Genomic DNA, 16,818 nt, shown 5'->3' with positions numbered 1-16,818 from the left:
GTGATGGGCAGGAAAACTGAGTCTCAGTGGGCTTCCCCGACCTGCCTGAAGGCACGCCATTGAAGGGAGCTGCCGCTGTTCCCTGCCCTCCACCCATGTGGGGGTAAATAACACAGCCCCCAAATCATCCCTCCCTCCAACCCCCTCTGGGTCTGCCCCAGGCTCGGGTCTTCCAGGTTTGTGAATACAGACCCTCCTGTCATCAGCTGGCCTCCAGCCTGGAGCTTCTGAGTTTGCCAGCAGCAGCATCTAAAGTTAGTCTACCTCACAGGAAACCAGATACTATTGGCTAACTCTGCAAATAAAGATGCCCTCAGAAGGAGAGAAAGGGAAATACTCTCTGGTAGAGGCTGCGTGGGACAGGGTGGCTGATTGGTGAGTCCAGACGTTCCCTTCCCAGGCCCAGCCCAGGTAGGAGCAGAGGACTCAGCACCTGTGGGCACACTGGGCGGGGCACTGTGGTCAGAGGTCAGAGTGGGTTAACGATGCTGGTGTACTCTACGTGCCAACAAGGGAGACCAGTTTCCTGAGGATGTTGCAGCCTATATGTCCAAGGGGCTTGAGTAGTGGAGGGCAGAGTGTGTTTAGATCATTTATGATACACTCAACGTGATGGAATATGATTAGAAGTGTTAGTAATTTAGGGACATGGAGAAATTCTCATGATTTGACATTAACTAAAAAAAAGCATCATTTAAAATTGCATCTGGATGATATCGAGGAATTATTTTTAATGTTTGAAGATGAGAAACAGTATTGAAGTTATTTTTTTTTAAAGAGTTATTCTCTCAGAGTCTCACACTTAACTTTTTATGGGTGAAACACTATGACATCTGGGTTTATTTTTACTTTTTTTTATGTTTTTTTTTGTGTGTGTGTGTGTGCGTGTGAGGAAGATCAGCACTGGACTAACATCCATGCTAATCCTCCTCTTTTTTGCTGAGAAAGACCGGCTCTGAGCTAACATCTATTGCCAATCCTCCTCCTTTTTTCCCCCAAAGCCCCAGTAGATAGTTGTATGTCATAGTTGCACATCCTTCTAGTTGCTGTATGTGGGACGCTGCCTCAGCACGGCCGGAGAAGCGGTGCATCAGTGCGCGCCCGGGATCCGAACCCAGGCTGCCAGTAGCCGAGCATGTGCACTTAACCGCTAAGCCATAGGGTTGGCCACATGGGTTTATTTTTAAATAATCCAGTAGGACATGAAGTGAGGAACAGATGAAATATTGACCCTGAGTTGCTAATTGTTGAAGCTGGGTGATGGGTGTATGGGCTCGGGTCTTCCCGAGCTTTAAAGCTCTTTGTTTTAATTTATGTTCGAAAATTTTATAATAAAAAGTTTTTAAAATAGCATCTGCCTTTTAAATATAAATATACTTAATATGAATATAAAAATATGCATAAAGATTGGATGGAAAAAAGCTAAAAGCTAGCTGCAGTTGATGCTGGAAAGTTGGATTGTAGATAGTTTTGGGTTTTTTTCCTTTTACTTCCATGCTTTTTTATGCTGTCTACATTTTTTACAAAAAGCACCTATTGCAATTATAATGAAAACTCTTTGAATTAATAAATTGCTGGCACAAATTCAGTGTTCAATTTTGATATATGCTGTTCTAATCACTGTGAGTTTACTCAAGTGCAGAAGGTCTGTGTCGTTGGAAAACACAGCCTTCAGAGAGAAATTATGAGCGGACGCACAACTGGGTGCAAGACAGGAGGAAATACATAGAGGTCCCCAATGAGCACAAGCCATTCCTCATGGCTTGACTTGAACTTGGCCATCACGGCCTCACAGAGTGCTGCAGTCAGCTCTGTAAGTTCACAGCCAGGCCCAGAGAAAGGCCGGGGAGTTTTAGTATCTCCCCTCCCCCCAGAAAAGGTTCTTTTCCCTTTTCAAATACTTGAGATAGAAAATTTGTGGTAGAAAAGAACTTGAACTAGAAGGAAAGAAGATTGGACCGTGTGAGAAGCAGGCAAGAAAACTTTCCAGGTAAGCCGGGACTCCCAGGGTCTGCTCGGGGGACAGGTCATCCCTGCCCAGGGGCGCTTGGCAGGGGCCTGGGCTTTGTGAGATGAAGCAGGTGGCACCTGGGCCACTGATCCTTGGGGACCGCTGTGTGTGTGTGTGTGTATGTGTGTGTGTGTGTGGCCAGGGTGGATTCACATCCTTTGCCTTCCTCTTGGCTTGGCTTTATTTTCACACAGGGAAGCAGGGCAGGAAATAGTCTTAGCCCAAATTCGTTCTGATCCCTTTTAGCTCTCAGACTGACCTGGCTCTCACCCACACCCTTGGGAAGGGAGCACCGGACGATGTGTCAGCCACATGCCAGCCATACCCCAGTCCTGCTGACAGCTGTCACTCTCCCCCCCTCACAGATGGGGTGGGGGAGATTGCTTGACTTTGGAACGAAGCCCTGGCTCTGTGCTTGACCTTGCTATAAACCTCAAGTCCTGCTTCTAACGTGGAAATTGGCCATGAGTTGATAATCACTGAACCTGGGTGACAGGAACACACTAAGTTTCTGGGATGATTCAGGGCATGGTATGGAAAGTTCCAAGCACACTGCTTGGCCCATATTTGGTGCTCAAGAAACAATTTACGTTGTTATGGGAAACTAAGGCTCAGAAAATTTGTGCACCTTAAGATCATTGAGTACTTTCAAATGAGGTTGTGAGGAGCAGGAGAGGAAGAGACGTGCCACAGCTGACCCAGTCCAGGACCAACGTCCACTCCCTTCCCCACCTCCTATCCTGGCCAGACTGCAGAAGGGCAGCAATGTCAGAGACCCTGGCCTCAAAGAACCTCCTTCCCGGGATCTGAGACATTCAGCTGCCCCCTAACCAGCACGACCTCTGACCTGGACAGAGTCAGCGGCTGCCCCTGTTTTAATCAGGCTCAAACTTTTCCCCCTTGAAGATGTTCAGAGCCAGCACCGGCAGCCAGTGAGCTAGCCAGGGAGGGGCGTCCTGCTGTTCCATGACAGGTGACAGCTATGAGGCGGTGGAGCCAGAGTGGCACAAGCCAGGTCTTCGCTGACTTTTCCGAGAACTTGTTCTGATTCCCAGCAGCGCAGTCCAGGGAGTCCAAGGGCTTGAGCTCTCTTGCATCACTCAGTCTGCCCAGGACAGCCAAGGGAAGATTGAGGCTTCCAGCTGAATCCTGATCCTGCCTGCCCTCCTTGAGGGCTCAGAACGTGCTGACTGCCCCGAGGGCTGGAATTCTCATGGTTCTCCAGCCACAGAGGGAGCTTCAACCACCTCATTTTTTTGTCTGGCCAAAGTGCCACTATTTTGGATAGTGAGTCTTGGTAGGGAAGAAAACCTGTATCACATTTCCTCAAATTCCTTCCCAGGTGCTCTTTGTCCTTTTCTTTAAACCTATGTTCCTTGTGAAATATAACACACTCAAAGAACAGTGTGCAGGTTAATAACTTATTGTAAATTGATCTCCCACCTAACCGTCATCCAGGCAGTGGGGGAGCTCCGGGCCAGCCCCCCGCAGCCTCCCTCAGGTCCCTTCCTGGCCATGACCCCCCCCCCGAAGTCACCCCAGTCCTGACTTTTATGGTCGTTGCTTCCTTGCTTGTCCTGATAGTTTTACCGCCTAGATAGGCATCCCTAAACAACATGGATTATCTTTGCCTGTTTCTGGTCTGCATATACATGGATTCACACAGTAGGTCTGCTTTTTGGTCCACATTGTAAAAATGCATCCGTGTTGTAGGAGATAGAGATGCACACACAAAAGTTCTTACGGCAGCGTTGTTCACCGTGGCCCCAAACTGAAAGCTGCCCCAGTGTGCATCAACAGGAGGACAGATGATAATTGTGGAACACCCACACAGTGGAATCCTATATAGCAATGACAGTGAACAGACCCCAGCCACAGCAATAGCACGGATGAGATACTGCCAGAAATGCTGAGATGAATTTACAGATAGACATGAAATTGGTCCATATCCACGTGGCAGTTATCAAATGCACCTCCACTAGACACAATTTCTGCTTCCATGAACAAGAATTATTGCATTGGTGCCAGTCTCCTACAACTTACAGAGCTATAAATTAACTGAGACAATGAAAGGGGGAGATGGCCCCAAAGACCGTGCTAGATAAAACACTCAGTAATTATTTTTTGCCTATTTCAAAGTCTTTTATAATTTTTCCTTATAATTCCTTAGTGGGGAATTGGAGGCCCCTCTGTTTACCCCTCTTCTGCCTTCTCGGTCTTGGCTCTCTCTGCGTCCTTACCTGAGCCCTCCACTCAGACTGAACGGGACTTTCCTGAATGCTCTGGGAACATGTTGACCCCTCCCAACCCCTCCATCCTCACTTCCTTCTGTTTCTAGCATATTCCCTCACACCCTCTCTGCCTGGCCTTGACCCCAGGAGACCTCCCCATGCTCAGACCCTTGATGCCTTTGACTTCAAACCCCTCCTCCCTTCCCACCTCCACCTTTGTCTACCTGGAAGATCCTCCCAGCCTTTAAGACTCAGAGTAAATTGCCCATCCCTTGGGTTTCTTATATTCTGTGACTAAACAATAATAAAAATTTACAGAGAGTATATCTTAAACCTTTTTACCTCGTAGAATTTAGCACAGTGTCTGGTGTTGGGGAAATATAATTAAAAACAAAATCTCCTCCAACCCAGGAAAACCTCCTCACAAAGAAAGTAGAGAAAGAACACACTTTTATTATTGAATAAGCATTAAGCAGAATGTGATGTGCATCACTTGGCAATCCACTAAGAGATTGCAAAGACAGAAAAAAATCTCACTCTTTTATACAGCCGAGCAGGTACAACCCCTTACATACATGTTCTCAAGATAAACAATAACTAGTCCTCATGTAAGAGGCCTTGACAGTCACACATAGTTCATTCTGACTTTTCCATGGTAACTGGGGTCATTATCTGTGTTAGCTGATTGGCTTCTCTTCTCATCTCTCTCTTTCTCTCTTTTTTTTTTTTTTTTTTTGCTGAGGAAGATTCACCCTGAGCTAACGTCTGTGCCAATCTTCCTCTATTTTGTATGTGGGTCACTGCCACAACATGGCCACCAATGAGTGGTGTAGGTCTGTGCCTGGGAACCAAACTCGGGTCGCCTAAGTGGAGCGTGCCGAGCTTGACCACTAGGCTACGGCAGGAGGTGGTTTTGCAACTTGGAGCAAGGAACCCACCCAAGGCAGCCTCTTTCTCTCCCCAGAAACTGGGAAATGGGGCACTAGCTCTCAATGTTTACATTTCAAAGAGATAGCTCCCAGGTCCTGGAGAAAGACATTCTTGGCTCATAAAGCTGACATGAGCATCTATCACCTTTTCAAAAGCATATATATCCACATCTCAAAGGCTTACAACTACAAGTTTTCTAAGGTAAATGCTCTAAGAAAAAGGAGGCCAGGGGAATCTCTTCCTTTGTTTTCAACAGGGAGAAATAAGCCTCTTATTTTTAATTTTTGTTTGTCCTTACACCAGCATATGGTAAAGATACTTAATAGATATTGGCTTAATTAATAATTAATTAATAAACAATTCCATCTTTTCCTCAATTATTAAAAAAAAGTCACGAAGCATTTCCTTTCAAAATTTCACACTTCGCTTTGTGTGAATCAATACTATAGAGTACTTAGAAGTGGAAAGGGGAGGGAGGTGTGTCAAACCCAGAACAGCAGCAGGTTCTGTAAAGGGGTGGCTCACTGAACAGAGGGGCCTGCCCCACAGGAATGGTTTTCTCCTGTTGCTGGTTTTGGCTTGGGGTGTGCATTTGTCCCATATGTGGTGGGTGGGTAACATCATGCTGTTTTAGGTGGACTCGTTGGTGACTTGCACAGGGCATGGGGTGCAAGTTATAAACTGTGTTCTTATAGATCCTTAGTGGGGAATTCAAGGCCCCTCCACCTGCCTCTCCTCTGCCTTCTCAGCTTTAGCTCTCTCTGCAGCTTAAGGGGTGTCTCGTATAAAAACAGCTGTCATTGTAAGCGGGAAAACCACTAGGACCTGATAAAACTCAGAGTTCCAGACTGCCGGGGGTGTGAGCTTGGGGCCAGACTGAGAACCTTTCTATCTAATACCAGGTGAAGCTCAAGACTTGTCAGAACTCGAAATCGACTGATCCATCCACCTCCCTGTCTCTAATCAGAACCTCATCTGAGTGCTCAGAGGCTGCGAGCCCAGAAGCCTCGTGTTCCCTGGGAAGGCTGCTAAACAGCCACTCCAGTTGCCACTAGGTCACGCTTTCGCTGACCCAGGACTCATGTTGCTCTTTAAGACTGTTTCCTTCTGTTCAGTTCTTGTTGAAAAATTGAGCATGCCAGAGCTGACCAGGCCCTTAGAGATGATCTGGATGCTTTCATTTCACACAAGACACTGAAGCAGGGCTGGAAGTGAGCTGCCCAGGGTCTCCCAGCTGTCCACGGGGTGTGGTCCCCTATGAAGTACATGGCTCTGAAAAACATCACCATATATTTGAAAGTAGGAAATAAGCTGACCCTTCAGCCTTCAGCCTTTTCTTCTCCAGAGAAAAGGATCCCAATTTCTTCACCACCACTGATAAGAGCTCGATTCTGGGGGTCTGGCAGTGAGGACCACCTAGCTGTGGCTGGAGAGGCAAATAATATCCCCCCTCCATTTCCTGCCCACCGTTTCACTGAGGGTCAGCCTTCTGGGTTCTGAGTCTAGAAGGGAGAAACCCAGGAAGAGTGTTTAGGGTTGCATTGTAGATCATCTTCTTTTCAAGGGGGGGCTGCACCCACTATTTTTCAGTTCTAGTTCCAGAGACGGAGCCTGCAATAACCTGCAGACTTCCCCTCCAAGAGGGAAAGTATCGAGCAGTGCAGGGGGCATGGCTTTGTGGAAAGACGCATCTGGGTTGAAATCCTGGCTCTCTTGCTTCCTTGGGCAAGTATCCCAATCTCTTAGGGCTACTGTTGGTTACTTAGTACAGTGGGGATAATCATTGCTCGTGTGGGCTTCTGGAGAGAATTAAATGGGATCTTGTATATGGAGCATGACACTTAGCAGGCATCCAGCAATGGCAACCTCCTGTCCTTCTAAAGTGGGGCTCTCTGAGGATAACCTCAGATTCTGGAACACCAACAGCACAAAGGCTTCCCCACGGGGAAAGCTGGGGTCAGGACTAAAGCAATTCTCGAGTTTCATTTGGTCCAAAGGGAAAAAATTAAACTTCACAATTTTCTTAGCATTAGACTGAACCTCAAACCCAGTCTTCACTCAAGGCCTGAAAAAGGTCTCATAAAGAGAGACCAAGGAGGGTGAAAAAAACAAAAGAAGGTGCAGTGGATCTAGAAAACAGTAAGCAGGACATGAAGCCAAAAGAGAGGGGGAAGCAACATGAAAAGGACATCAGACAGAAGAAGAAAAAGGATTTGGGACACCTCATGAGAAGGGAAGTATAGAAAAGGGAAGCTCGTCAGAAACAATGGGTAATGATGACCAAAAAAAAAAAAAAGTTAAAAAATAAACGAGCAGGCCTGAGAAAAGGAAATGGCCCAAGTGAAGGAGGAAGGAAGAACAGGATTGGCAGGGGAGGCGAGCCAGTCATTTTATCAAGCAGGTTGTCCAAAATTCATCTCTACTGGGATCCGAAATGCACATGCGCTCAAAGCTCTGCTTCTGAGTCCAGCTCAAACTCTCCCAGCTCAACACCATTTAGTAAAACCTTGACTTAACGGAATAGAGGATGGGGAGGCCTGAGGACAGCCTGGTGGGGTTTATGCTTGCTGGGCTCTGCCTGAGTTGTGCAGTGCAGCCTCAGAGGCAGTGCCTTCCTTGGAGCTTCACAATGCATGCATCCTTCCTCTTGCAAGACCGTCTATAGGAAACCTAGCTGAGGAGACGCTGCACAGGCTTATCTCGTTGGATTCTGGCACTTGGTTTCTGTAGTCCTCAGGGCCAGGAAAGCCAGGGTCCAGCCCAAGTGAAAGCCAATTAGACCCCTGGCGGGCCTTTTACCTCCCCTGAAGGCCACCCCTAAGGACTGGCCCTGCTCCCATGTGCTGCCAGGAGGCTCTATCTTCAGGCTCATCTCCCAATCCTAGGACATCTCAGAGGATCCAGAAATAAAAGGTCCTGCCCAGCTCAGGCCCACCCTTCCTCAAAAGGTGCCTTGATAAATCTATCAAGTTCAGTGGAATAATTCAGTAAAGAAGTTCTTCACTAATGTCCGATTTCTACTGTAAACAGTGTCCTCCCATGCTCTGGGGCTCTGGCCTAAGGAGGCTGGGTTTGAACTGACTGAGTTCAAAGTGTGCACACATAAATCCTCTTGAGTGCACAGACTGTAAATCCTCTTCCCAACTGCCTGAAACCGTGGACCCCCTCTGAGTGACACAGTGGAGGTGGCTGCTGTGCCTTGACATTTGCACGGAAGAGAGAGCTGAAACTGCTAGAGCAGGTATCTGCCTCCTGATCAGATGCATTAATAGCCACGCATTAAAAGAGCGTGCTGAGATGAGCAGCTGTGTTTCTAGGTTGTCTTCTCACTGTGGAGAGCTGGTGGGCCTGTGCTTGTCTCCGGGGGCCCTGCATTACAAGGCTGATGAGTCTCTTCTCTTGCTTCTCTAGGACTTTCATTCATTCATTCACTCATTCATTCATTCATTCAACACACTAGGTATCTATTAAGCTCTCAGAGTTCAAGGGCTCCTGGCCCACGGCAGAAAGGACACCTGTGTGCCCTGTAAGCTCTGCTGGGAACAGGCAATTAAAAGGCTGCTGTCACCATTACTCCCATGGGATTCTCTGAATGAAGGTCTAGGATACAATATTTATCCTTCTGCAAATATTCCTGTGGTATTTGCTCTGTGCCATGCCTCGTCCCCTGTTGAACGCTGGCCTACAGAGCAGAAGAGGACATCGTTCTTCTCTTAGGAACTCCCAGTCTTGGGATAGGGGGATGGGTGAAGGGCTGTAGTGCAAAGTTGAGCTGAGACTGGCCACATCTGGGCCCAAATTGCAGCCCTGCCACAAGCCAGCTGCGTGGCCTTGAGGAAGTTACTCATCTACTTGCCCACAAAGTAGAGATAATAGGGCTGGCCCAGTGGCGTAGTGGGTAAGTTCACACACTCCACTTCTGGCGGCCCGGGGTTCACAGGTTCGGATCCCGGGTGCAGACCTATGCACTGCTTATCAAGCCATGCTGTGGCAGCGTCCCATATAAAGTAAAGGAAGATGCGCACAGATGTTAACCCAGGGTCAATCTTCCTCAGCAAAGAAGAGGAGGATTGGCAACAGGTGTCAGTTCAGGGCTGACCTTCCTTACACACACATAAAAAAAGTAGAGATAATAATCCTTTATGTGTCGGCTACCACTTGTTGAACATGCACAACACGCTGCTGGTTACTGTATTAGGCTATTTGCTTGCTTATTTATTTTAATTTTTCATATAACTCATATTTTTGTTTTTTTATTTTTATTTCTATTTTTTGTGTGTGTGTGAGGAAGATCAGCCCTGAGTTAACATGCATGCTAATCCTCCTCTTTTTGCTGAGGAAGACAGGCTCTGAGCTAACATCTATTGCCAATCTTCCTCCTTTTTTTTTTTTCCCCAAAGCCCCAGTAGATAGTTGTATGTCATAGTTGCACATCCTTCTAGTTGCTGTATGTGGGACGCGGCCTCAGCATGGCCAGAGAAGCGGTGCGTCGGTGCACGCCCGGATCCGAACCGGGGCTGCCAGTAGCAGAGCACGCGCACTTAACCGCTAAGCCACGGGGCCAGCCCTATTTTTATTTTTAAAATACCAAGTCAATTAACTAAAATTTTTTCCAAAATAGGTAATATGTATACATACCAAAAAATTCCACAGGTTCACAGTGAAAACTAAATCTCCTTTCCCCCATCCTCTAGTCTCCAGAACCCATCTCCAGCACATTGCTGTCACCACCAGGAGTGTGCCCCCTCAGAGATATTCAGACCTTATACAAACACACGTACACACATCACTCCTTCCCGTGGTGACAGCAGACCACATGCACAGTACCTCACCTGGCTTCTTCCACTTACTGGTTATCTTAGAGACTGTTTCATAATAGAACATATAGACCTGCCTGGTAGTGGTTCATTTTTTTTTTAAACACATGCTTAGTGTTCCATTATTCAGATTGACCATAGTTTAATTTGATCTGTCCCTAAGGATGGACATCGGGGTTGTTTCCCTTCCTTTGTGTTTCAGTCTGTCTGCAGTGGCTATCTGTGTTCACATGTGGGTGAGCATGTCTCTAGGATAAATTCCCAATAAGCAATTTACATCTTATTTCATTCTTATGCTCTCAACGAATCTATGAGATTGTTTTTTAGAGAGGGAAATTGAGACAATTGCTTTGATGGCTTTTACCACCCGTTCTGGACTCTGCTTTATTTGGTATCCACTGTGTCCTGTGTCTTCTCCCTACCAGGGTTTGGCTGTGTCTGCTTCATCTTGGGGAAGGAGGAGGGAGAGGGGGACCAGCGTGGGTGGGGCCTCAGCCCCACTCCCCCAACTTCTGGCTGTGTGATGAGCCAGGTGCTACACCTTGCTGTGCCCTCCTGAGCACAGTGTGTGCAGGTGGAGACGTGAACTGTACAAGCAGTGAGTTCTCTGGAGCGACTGTGCGGTTCCTCAGACTCACACAGGAGCTCATTGAAGCTGTGTCCTTCCCATTCCTTCCTCTGTACAAGGTGCAGAATTACTCATGGCAGAGACCACAATATGCTGAGTGAGCATTCACTACCTGCACGGCATTGTGCAAGGGCTCAGGCAGAGCAGTGGGAGACTGGGACAGTTCTGGGGTCTTGGCTGAGGACTCTGAGCCACCAGGGAGCCAGGAAGAGACTGCTGAGTGTTGCTGAACTGTCACCTGAGCGGGCCCTCGGGATGGCAGGTAGTGGTCCCAAGCTAAACGGATGCCTCCTGACCAGCCATTTTGCTCTCAATAAGTAATGAGATCAATAGGCAGGCAAAATCATCCCTCCCATAGCGTCCCCGAAATTGCCTCCCATCTGCAGAGGACAAATTGACACAATCTGCCTTTGTCATATTCTGTCTATGTGGACTGTTCCCCACTGAGAGGACAAGCCCCTTCATGGCTGAGACTATGCCTGACTGATCCCTACATGTGTTCCCTGCCATGCTGAGCCCAGTGCCTGTGGGGACTTCAGATGTGTTGAACCCCTCCAACCAGGACAGTTGCTGAACTGTCACCAGGACCACCCCTGGCTTATTTGGCCTCTTGGTGCAAATCAGAGAAGGTGTCCCGTGCATGCGGCAGCCCTGAGCCAGGGTGGCCAGAGAGCGAGGGGCTGGATTTGGGACCTCTTTGCCACTCAGCCAGGCAGTCAGTTGTCTATTTCTAACTATCCCTGCCTTCTCCATGCTCTCGTCCCAGCCTTCCCCTTCCTCTCATCATGAACATCCCTGAGCTGTTCAGAGGGCAATGAATTAGATATAGGACTTTCCTTTCAGAATTGCAACAAGCCTGACGGCTTAGTAAAAGCTCAGTAAAGGTTGGCTTACTCTCTCTCCACCAAAAAAAAAATCTGAAAATAAAACATTTTTTATTTCAGGGGAAAAAAATAAAGCAAAATTTACAGACCAAATTTTCATAATGCCTAGGGTGGGTGTGAAACATGAGCGTCCACAGGCAACCCTGATGATCCCAAAGGTCCAAAGTGCTTCTGCTTCCTCACCTTATGCAGTTATTAAGTGCCTGCTGTATGCTACACACTGTGCCAGGTGCTCCTGTCAGAACAGCGCTGTGGGCAGGCATGAGAATGAATCCCAATTTTGTAGGCGAGGAATGCCAGGCTCAGAGGTTCCAAGTTCACCCAAGGTCACTCAGCCAGATAGGGCAGATGTGGGATTCAACCTCAGGAGAGCCCAAGTCTGCAGTCCTCACCCTTCCTGCTCACCTCCTTGCTCTCCCTCCTCAAAGACCCAGGGACCCTTGCCCTAAGATTTGTAGGAGGTCCCTGTGTGTAAGGCACAGTGCCAAGAGTGGAAATCAGACCCACTTCCTGCAGATTTGGCAAAACCAAGCCAATCCACAGCATGAAGTTCCTGGGCTGCAGGTCTGAACACAGGCACGAAGAGATGCAGAATGATTTTATTGGCCTTGGCCTCCTCTTGAGGTTCACTGGAGGGAAGAGGGGAGAGGCGAGCTAGCCCCAGGATCCCTAACTTATAAGCACCAAGGGCCTATTTGCCCAGAGATGGGCCAGGATGCAGAGCAGAAGCTGAGAAGAAAGGAGCAAAACACTGGCTGGGTGGGCCCTCACTTTGGCAGAGACACCATCTCAGTAAAACCAGCATGAAAAGGATGCAGTGGGGTGTGGGAACTCCCTTGGTTAAAGAAACAAGAGTTTGCTTTTAGGTGCGTGGGGAGGGAGGCAGTGACAGTCAGGAGGTGTGTCCTGAATATACCTGGGGTTTCTGAGGGGCTGGTCTGTGGTGTCCCAAGGAAGAGGAGCAGGCCCCAGAGGATCAGGGCGAAAGGGCTGCCCTTGCAGCCTCTGGAGTGGATGACAAGTGAGTCCTGGCTAGGAGGACACAGTGGGAATGGGACAAGTGTTACTTCCCAAGCTGTGCAGAAATGTCTTATCTTTCCATTTTTGTTCAGAAGGAAACAGGAAATAAGAGTAGTGGGGAAGGCCAGGCCAAAGTGAAGTACAGGGTGGTAATTATCGGGTTAATTAGCCACCGGGGCGCAGCCCAGCAGGCTAACTGAGCACAGTCCTCCATCGTGGATCAGTCAGCCCTTCATTACTGCAAAGGCCTGGATGACGGCGACAATTCCTCTTCACTTGGGGTTATAGGATGACCCACCACCCCAGTTTGTTCAGATCTGAGGGGTTTCCAACATGTGAGACCTCAGTGCTAAAACCAGAAAAGTCCTGGGCAAATGGAGACAAGGTAGTCACCCTAGAGTATATGACTCTAGGTCTTACCTATTAAGGAAGAGAAGGACTTGTTGGTTCCAAGATGAAGAGGAAAAGAAATGGCTCTCAAACAAATATGAGGGCTTCTGGGCGTAGGTCTGCTCAGGGATCTGGAGAGTGTCTGACGCCTCTCTCTCCACTCTTGGCTTCATGCAGGAGAAATTAGGGTCCAGAGGGCAGAGGAGGTGGGAATAAAGGAAAGCGATGGACTAGAAGTGTGAATTACAGTTGCACTGCCCCATCATCCCACCCCCTCATGCCCCAGCCCATGGTCCTCTCTCCCGCTATCCACACACTAGTCAAGCTAGCTACCTGTTGGAGAAACTTTTGAAAAGCAAAGGAAGAAAGATCTGGCTCAAGCTTCAAAAGGCCTAGATTCAAATGCTACCTCAGCCATTTACTGCTTAGCTTTGGGCAAGTTACCAAACCTCTCAGAGATCTGGTTTCCTCTTCTGTCAAAGGAGTCTGTTACAGCCTCCATCAGGAGACTGTTGTGGGGATTCAACAAGACGACATGCGTGACAATGGGCAATGTATTGGTTACCCAACCAGTATTTGTTTCTTGCCTATGTGTGGGGCCAGACAGAATTCCAACTTTGTTTCTTGAGCACTAATGCTGCTACTTATTTTCCTTTCTGATCCAGGCCCTCACCATGCCCACCCTCCCTGCTGAATTCACCACAGAATACTTGCAGTATGATGAGTTTGCGGAAGCCTGTAACATGGAGGACGTCGTGGCCTTTGGGACTGTCTTCCTGTCCATAGTCTACTCTCTTGTATTTGCCTTTGGCCTGGTGGGAAATTTGCTGGTGGTGTTTGCCCTCAGAAACAGCCAGAAGCCCAAGAGTATCACCGACATTTACCTCCTGAACCTGGCCTTGTCCGATCTGCTCTTTGTAGCCACTTTGCCCTTCTGGACTCACTATGTGATAAGTGAACAAGGCTTTCACAACGCTATGTGCAAACTCACCGCCACCTTCTTCTTCATCGGCTTTTTTGGAGGCATATTCTTCATCACCACCATCAGCATCGATAGGTACCTGGCCATTGTCCTGGCCGCCAGCTCCATGAACAACCGGACCGTGCAGCATGGCGTCACCATCAGCCTGGGCATTTGGGCAGCAGCCATCTTGGTGGCAGCACCCCAGTTCATGTTCACAAAAAGCAAAGAAAATGAATGCCTCGGGGACTACCCCGAGGTCCTGCAGGACATCTGGCCCGTGCTCCGCAACGTAGAAACAAATGTTCTTGGCTTCCTGCTCCCCCTGCTCATTATGAGTTACTGTTACTTCAAAATCATGCGGACACTGTTTTCCTGCAAGAACCACAAGAAAGCTAGAGCCATTAAACTGATCTTTCTGGTGGTCATCGTGTTTTTCCTCTTCTGGACACCCTACAACATTATGATTTTCTTAGAGACACTCAATCTCTACAACTTCTTTCCCAATTGTGACATGAAGAGGGATCTGAAACGGGCCCTCAGTGTGACCGAGACAATAGCATTTATCCACTGTTGCCTCAATCCCCTTATCTATGCCTTTGCTGGAGAGAAGTTCAGAAGATACCTTTACCACCTGTATCGGAAATTCCTGGCTGTCCTGTGTTGTCGTCCCGTCCACGCCAGTTTCTCCCAGTCTGAATCACAAACGAGCAAGCGGGAAAGCATTCTGAGCAGCAATTTTACCCACTACACCAGTGATGGAGATGCGTCCATCTTTCTCTGAAGGGATCCCCAAAACCTTGTCCCAATAGAGAGCCTGGAGTTCCCAAGTCTGACAGAGAACAATGAGGACAGATTTTGTTGTTTCTTACATGCAAGAAATGATGGACCCAATGCCCAAAAAACAACCCTAAAGTGTTTTTGAGAATTGTGCTCAAAATTTGAATGATAAAGGGTAGGCATATTTCTTATTGCAAATGTCAGGACTTTTTTGTTTACAAATGACAAAATTCAACTCATTAGCTTAGCTAAAAAGGAGGTGGTGAGTGTTGTTCACACAGCAGCATGGACAAGGGGGTGGCTGTGCCCTCAGAGTGCATGGAAACCAGGGCTTGAATCTAGCCAGAATTTCCTCTTTCTGACTCTCAAATCTCCAGGGGTAACAGAGCTCCCATATTCGCATAACACAACTTTGTTATCAAAGAGAGACTGAGACCCATTTCTCTAGGGTCTCAAGGTCAAAATTCCCAGGGAAGGGCTCTGATTGGCTGAGTTTGTATCAGATGCCCATCCCTGGACCAAGTGGTGGTATCCACAGGCAAGGGATAGTAAGACGGCAGCTTCCATTCCAATCTCATGGGGAGAGGTACAGGAAGACGTATTTCCAAGAAGCTGGAGGGGTGGGTGCTGTGTTGATCAGAGAGGACAAGAGCTGCCCACCAACTTCACCATGTGTCTGGCTCAGCCTGCCCCTGATTGTACCAGCCAGCACTCACTGCCAGCCTCCTCTTCATTAAACCCCCTTCTGCCATGACCCCCAACCTACAAAGGTTCCCCATCAAGCCCAAACTCAAATGCCTGGCCTCTGAGACCCTCCACCATGTGGTCCCACTAACAGATTCCCAATTGCCTCTCCTTCCCAAAGGACTCTACCTACCCTGTCAGTCAGGTTTCTCCCATCCAACTCCGTGCATCTCCACCTCCTCCCAAACCCAGAGGGAGAAATAGAAAGAACCCTGGCCCAAACTGAGAAGTGATGGTTTCTAATCTCAACTCTATCTACTGGGTAGCTTAGGGCCAACTTAGCTTCAGTTTCCTCATTTGTAGATTGGAGATAATGGTACTTTTCACATACGGAGTATTCTTTCCAGCGTGAAGAACCAGGCACCAACTCTTGCAGGTCCCAAACCTCTTGTCTGCTTCCCAGACTTCAGCTTTCCCCTGACCTGGCACCATGCTTAAGCAGTAGTGTTGACAGAGCTTGGAGGAGCCTGCAGGCTCTGCTGCATGATATAGCCCAGATACAGAAGGGGCTGGTCCCTACAGTGGCACTCAATGGACACTCCTGGATGTACAGATTGATAGCCTTCCCTGACCCAACCCTCCCAGGCTGCCTTGAACATTCCTTCCTAATCCCCTCATGGCAAGACTCTGCCCATCTGGAGAGAACCCCCAACATTCATGCCACAGCCAGCCTGGAGAACCAGGGTCACAAGAGCAGCTTTCTTTTTTCAGTAAACATTTGGGATGCTCTAAAACTTTAAAGCTTGAAGATCAACTGTAATAATGCTAAAGAAAATGTCATCTCTAACCTAACCACACAATATTTTCATCTGCCCATCCAGACCCTGTTCATACCCTCACATGTTTAGAGTTGCAGTCATAATGTACAGTTTTACAACCTGCCTTTTTCCTCTTAACATTAGGCCACAAATAGCTATCCTTTTCTATAGAGTTTTGTAATGGTCATTTCAGAAGACTTTGCCAGGTTGTGTATTCATTGAAGGCATCTGACTCTGCTGTATGTCTGATACCTCCTTGGCAGTCAGTATATTTGTTTAATCAATGAGAGAATAAATCATGTTCCATCAAGATCACATACTGTAGGTTGCTCATCATTATGCTATTGACAAATGTTTCACTTGTTCCAACTATTTAGCAAATACATATTTTAAAGTACTTTTATCTGTGTAATTTCCTTTCCCCTCTTCAATTACTTCCTTTGGATAAATTCCTTGCCATGGGGATAACTGGGTCAAAGGGCAAGGGAACTTTTTAGCTTTTGATGCATACGTATGCAACTAGTATATTGACATTACAAAACCTTTATTGAGCCTATATTATATGCAACAGGTGAGCTCAGATCCAGAGCTGTTCCAAAGACGAGTGAGACCAGGTCTCTGCCCTCAATGCTTAATAGGTGCTTAACATTTAAATGCGGAACAG

At 47.7% G+C, this 16,818-nt stretch overlaps 1 protein-coding gene across 3 annotated transcripts; it reads left to right on the top strand.

The window, feature by feature from the left end:
• Positions 1-322: 322 nt before the first annotated feature.
• Positions 323-16,553, top strand: CX3CR1 (C-X3-C motif chemokine receptor 1). 3 transcript variants are annotated; one of them, XM_087430757.1, is made up of 2 exons: positions 323-375; positions 13,577-16,553. In XM_087430757.1, the coding sequence occupies exon 2, from the start codon at positions 13,586-13,588 to the stop codon at positions 14,654-14,656; it is 1,071 nt and encodes a 356-aa protein (XP_087286883.1). In that variant the 5' UTR covers positions 323-375; positions 13,577-13,585; the 3' UTR covers positions 14,657-16,553. The 3 variants fall into 3 exon arrangements, with proteins under 3 accessions (XP_087286883.1, XP_004419592.1, XP_087286885.1); XM_004419535.3 differs by having other exon boundaries at positions 345-411; XM_087430759.1 differs by lacking the exon at positions 323-375 and adding an exon at positions 1,497-1,990.
• Positions 16,554-16,818: the final 265 nt, after the last annotated feature.

Source organism: Ceratotherium simum, chromosome 5 (assembly GCF_057802395.1).
Source record: "Ceratotherium simum simum isolate JZ-2026a chromosome 5, ASM5780239v1, whole genome shotgun sequence".
Classification (NCBI taxonomy): Eukaryota; Metazoa; Chordata; class Mammalia; order Perissodactyla; family Rhinocerotidae; genus Ceratotherium; species Ceratotherium simum.
This window is presented reverse-complemented; position numbering and strand designations above follow the sequence as displayed.

What these genes read in the sequence shown, in the direction of transcription:
- CX3CR1 (XM_087430757.1), top strand. Translation starts at nt 13,586, where the DNA reads ATGCCCACCCTCCCTGCTGAATTCACCACAGAATACTTGCAGTATGAT.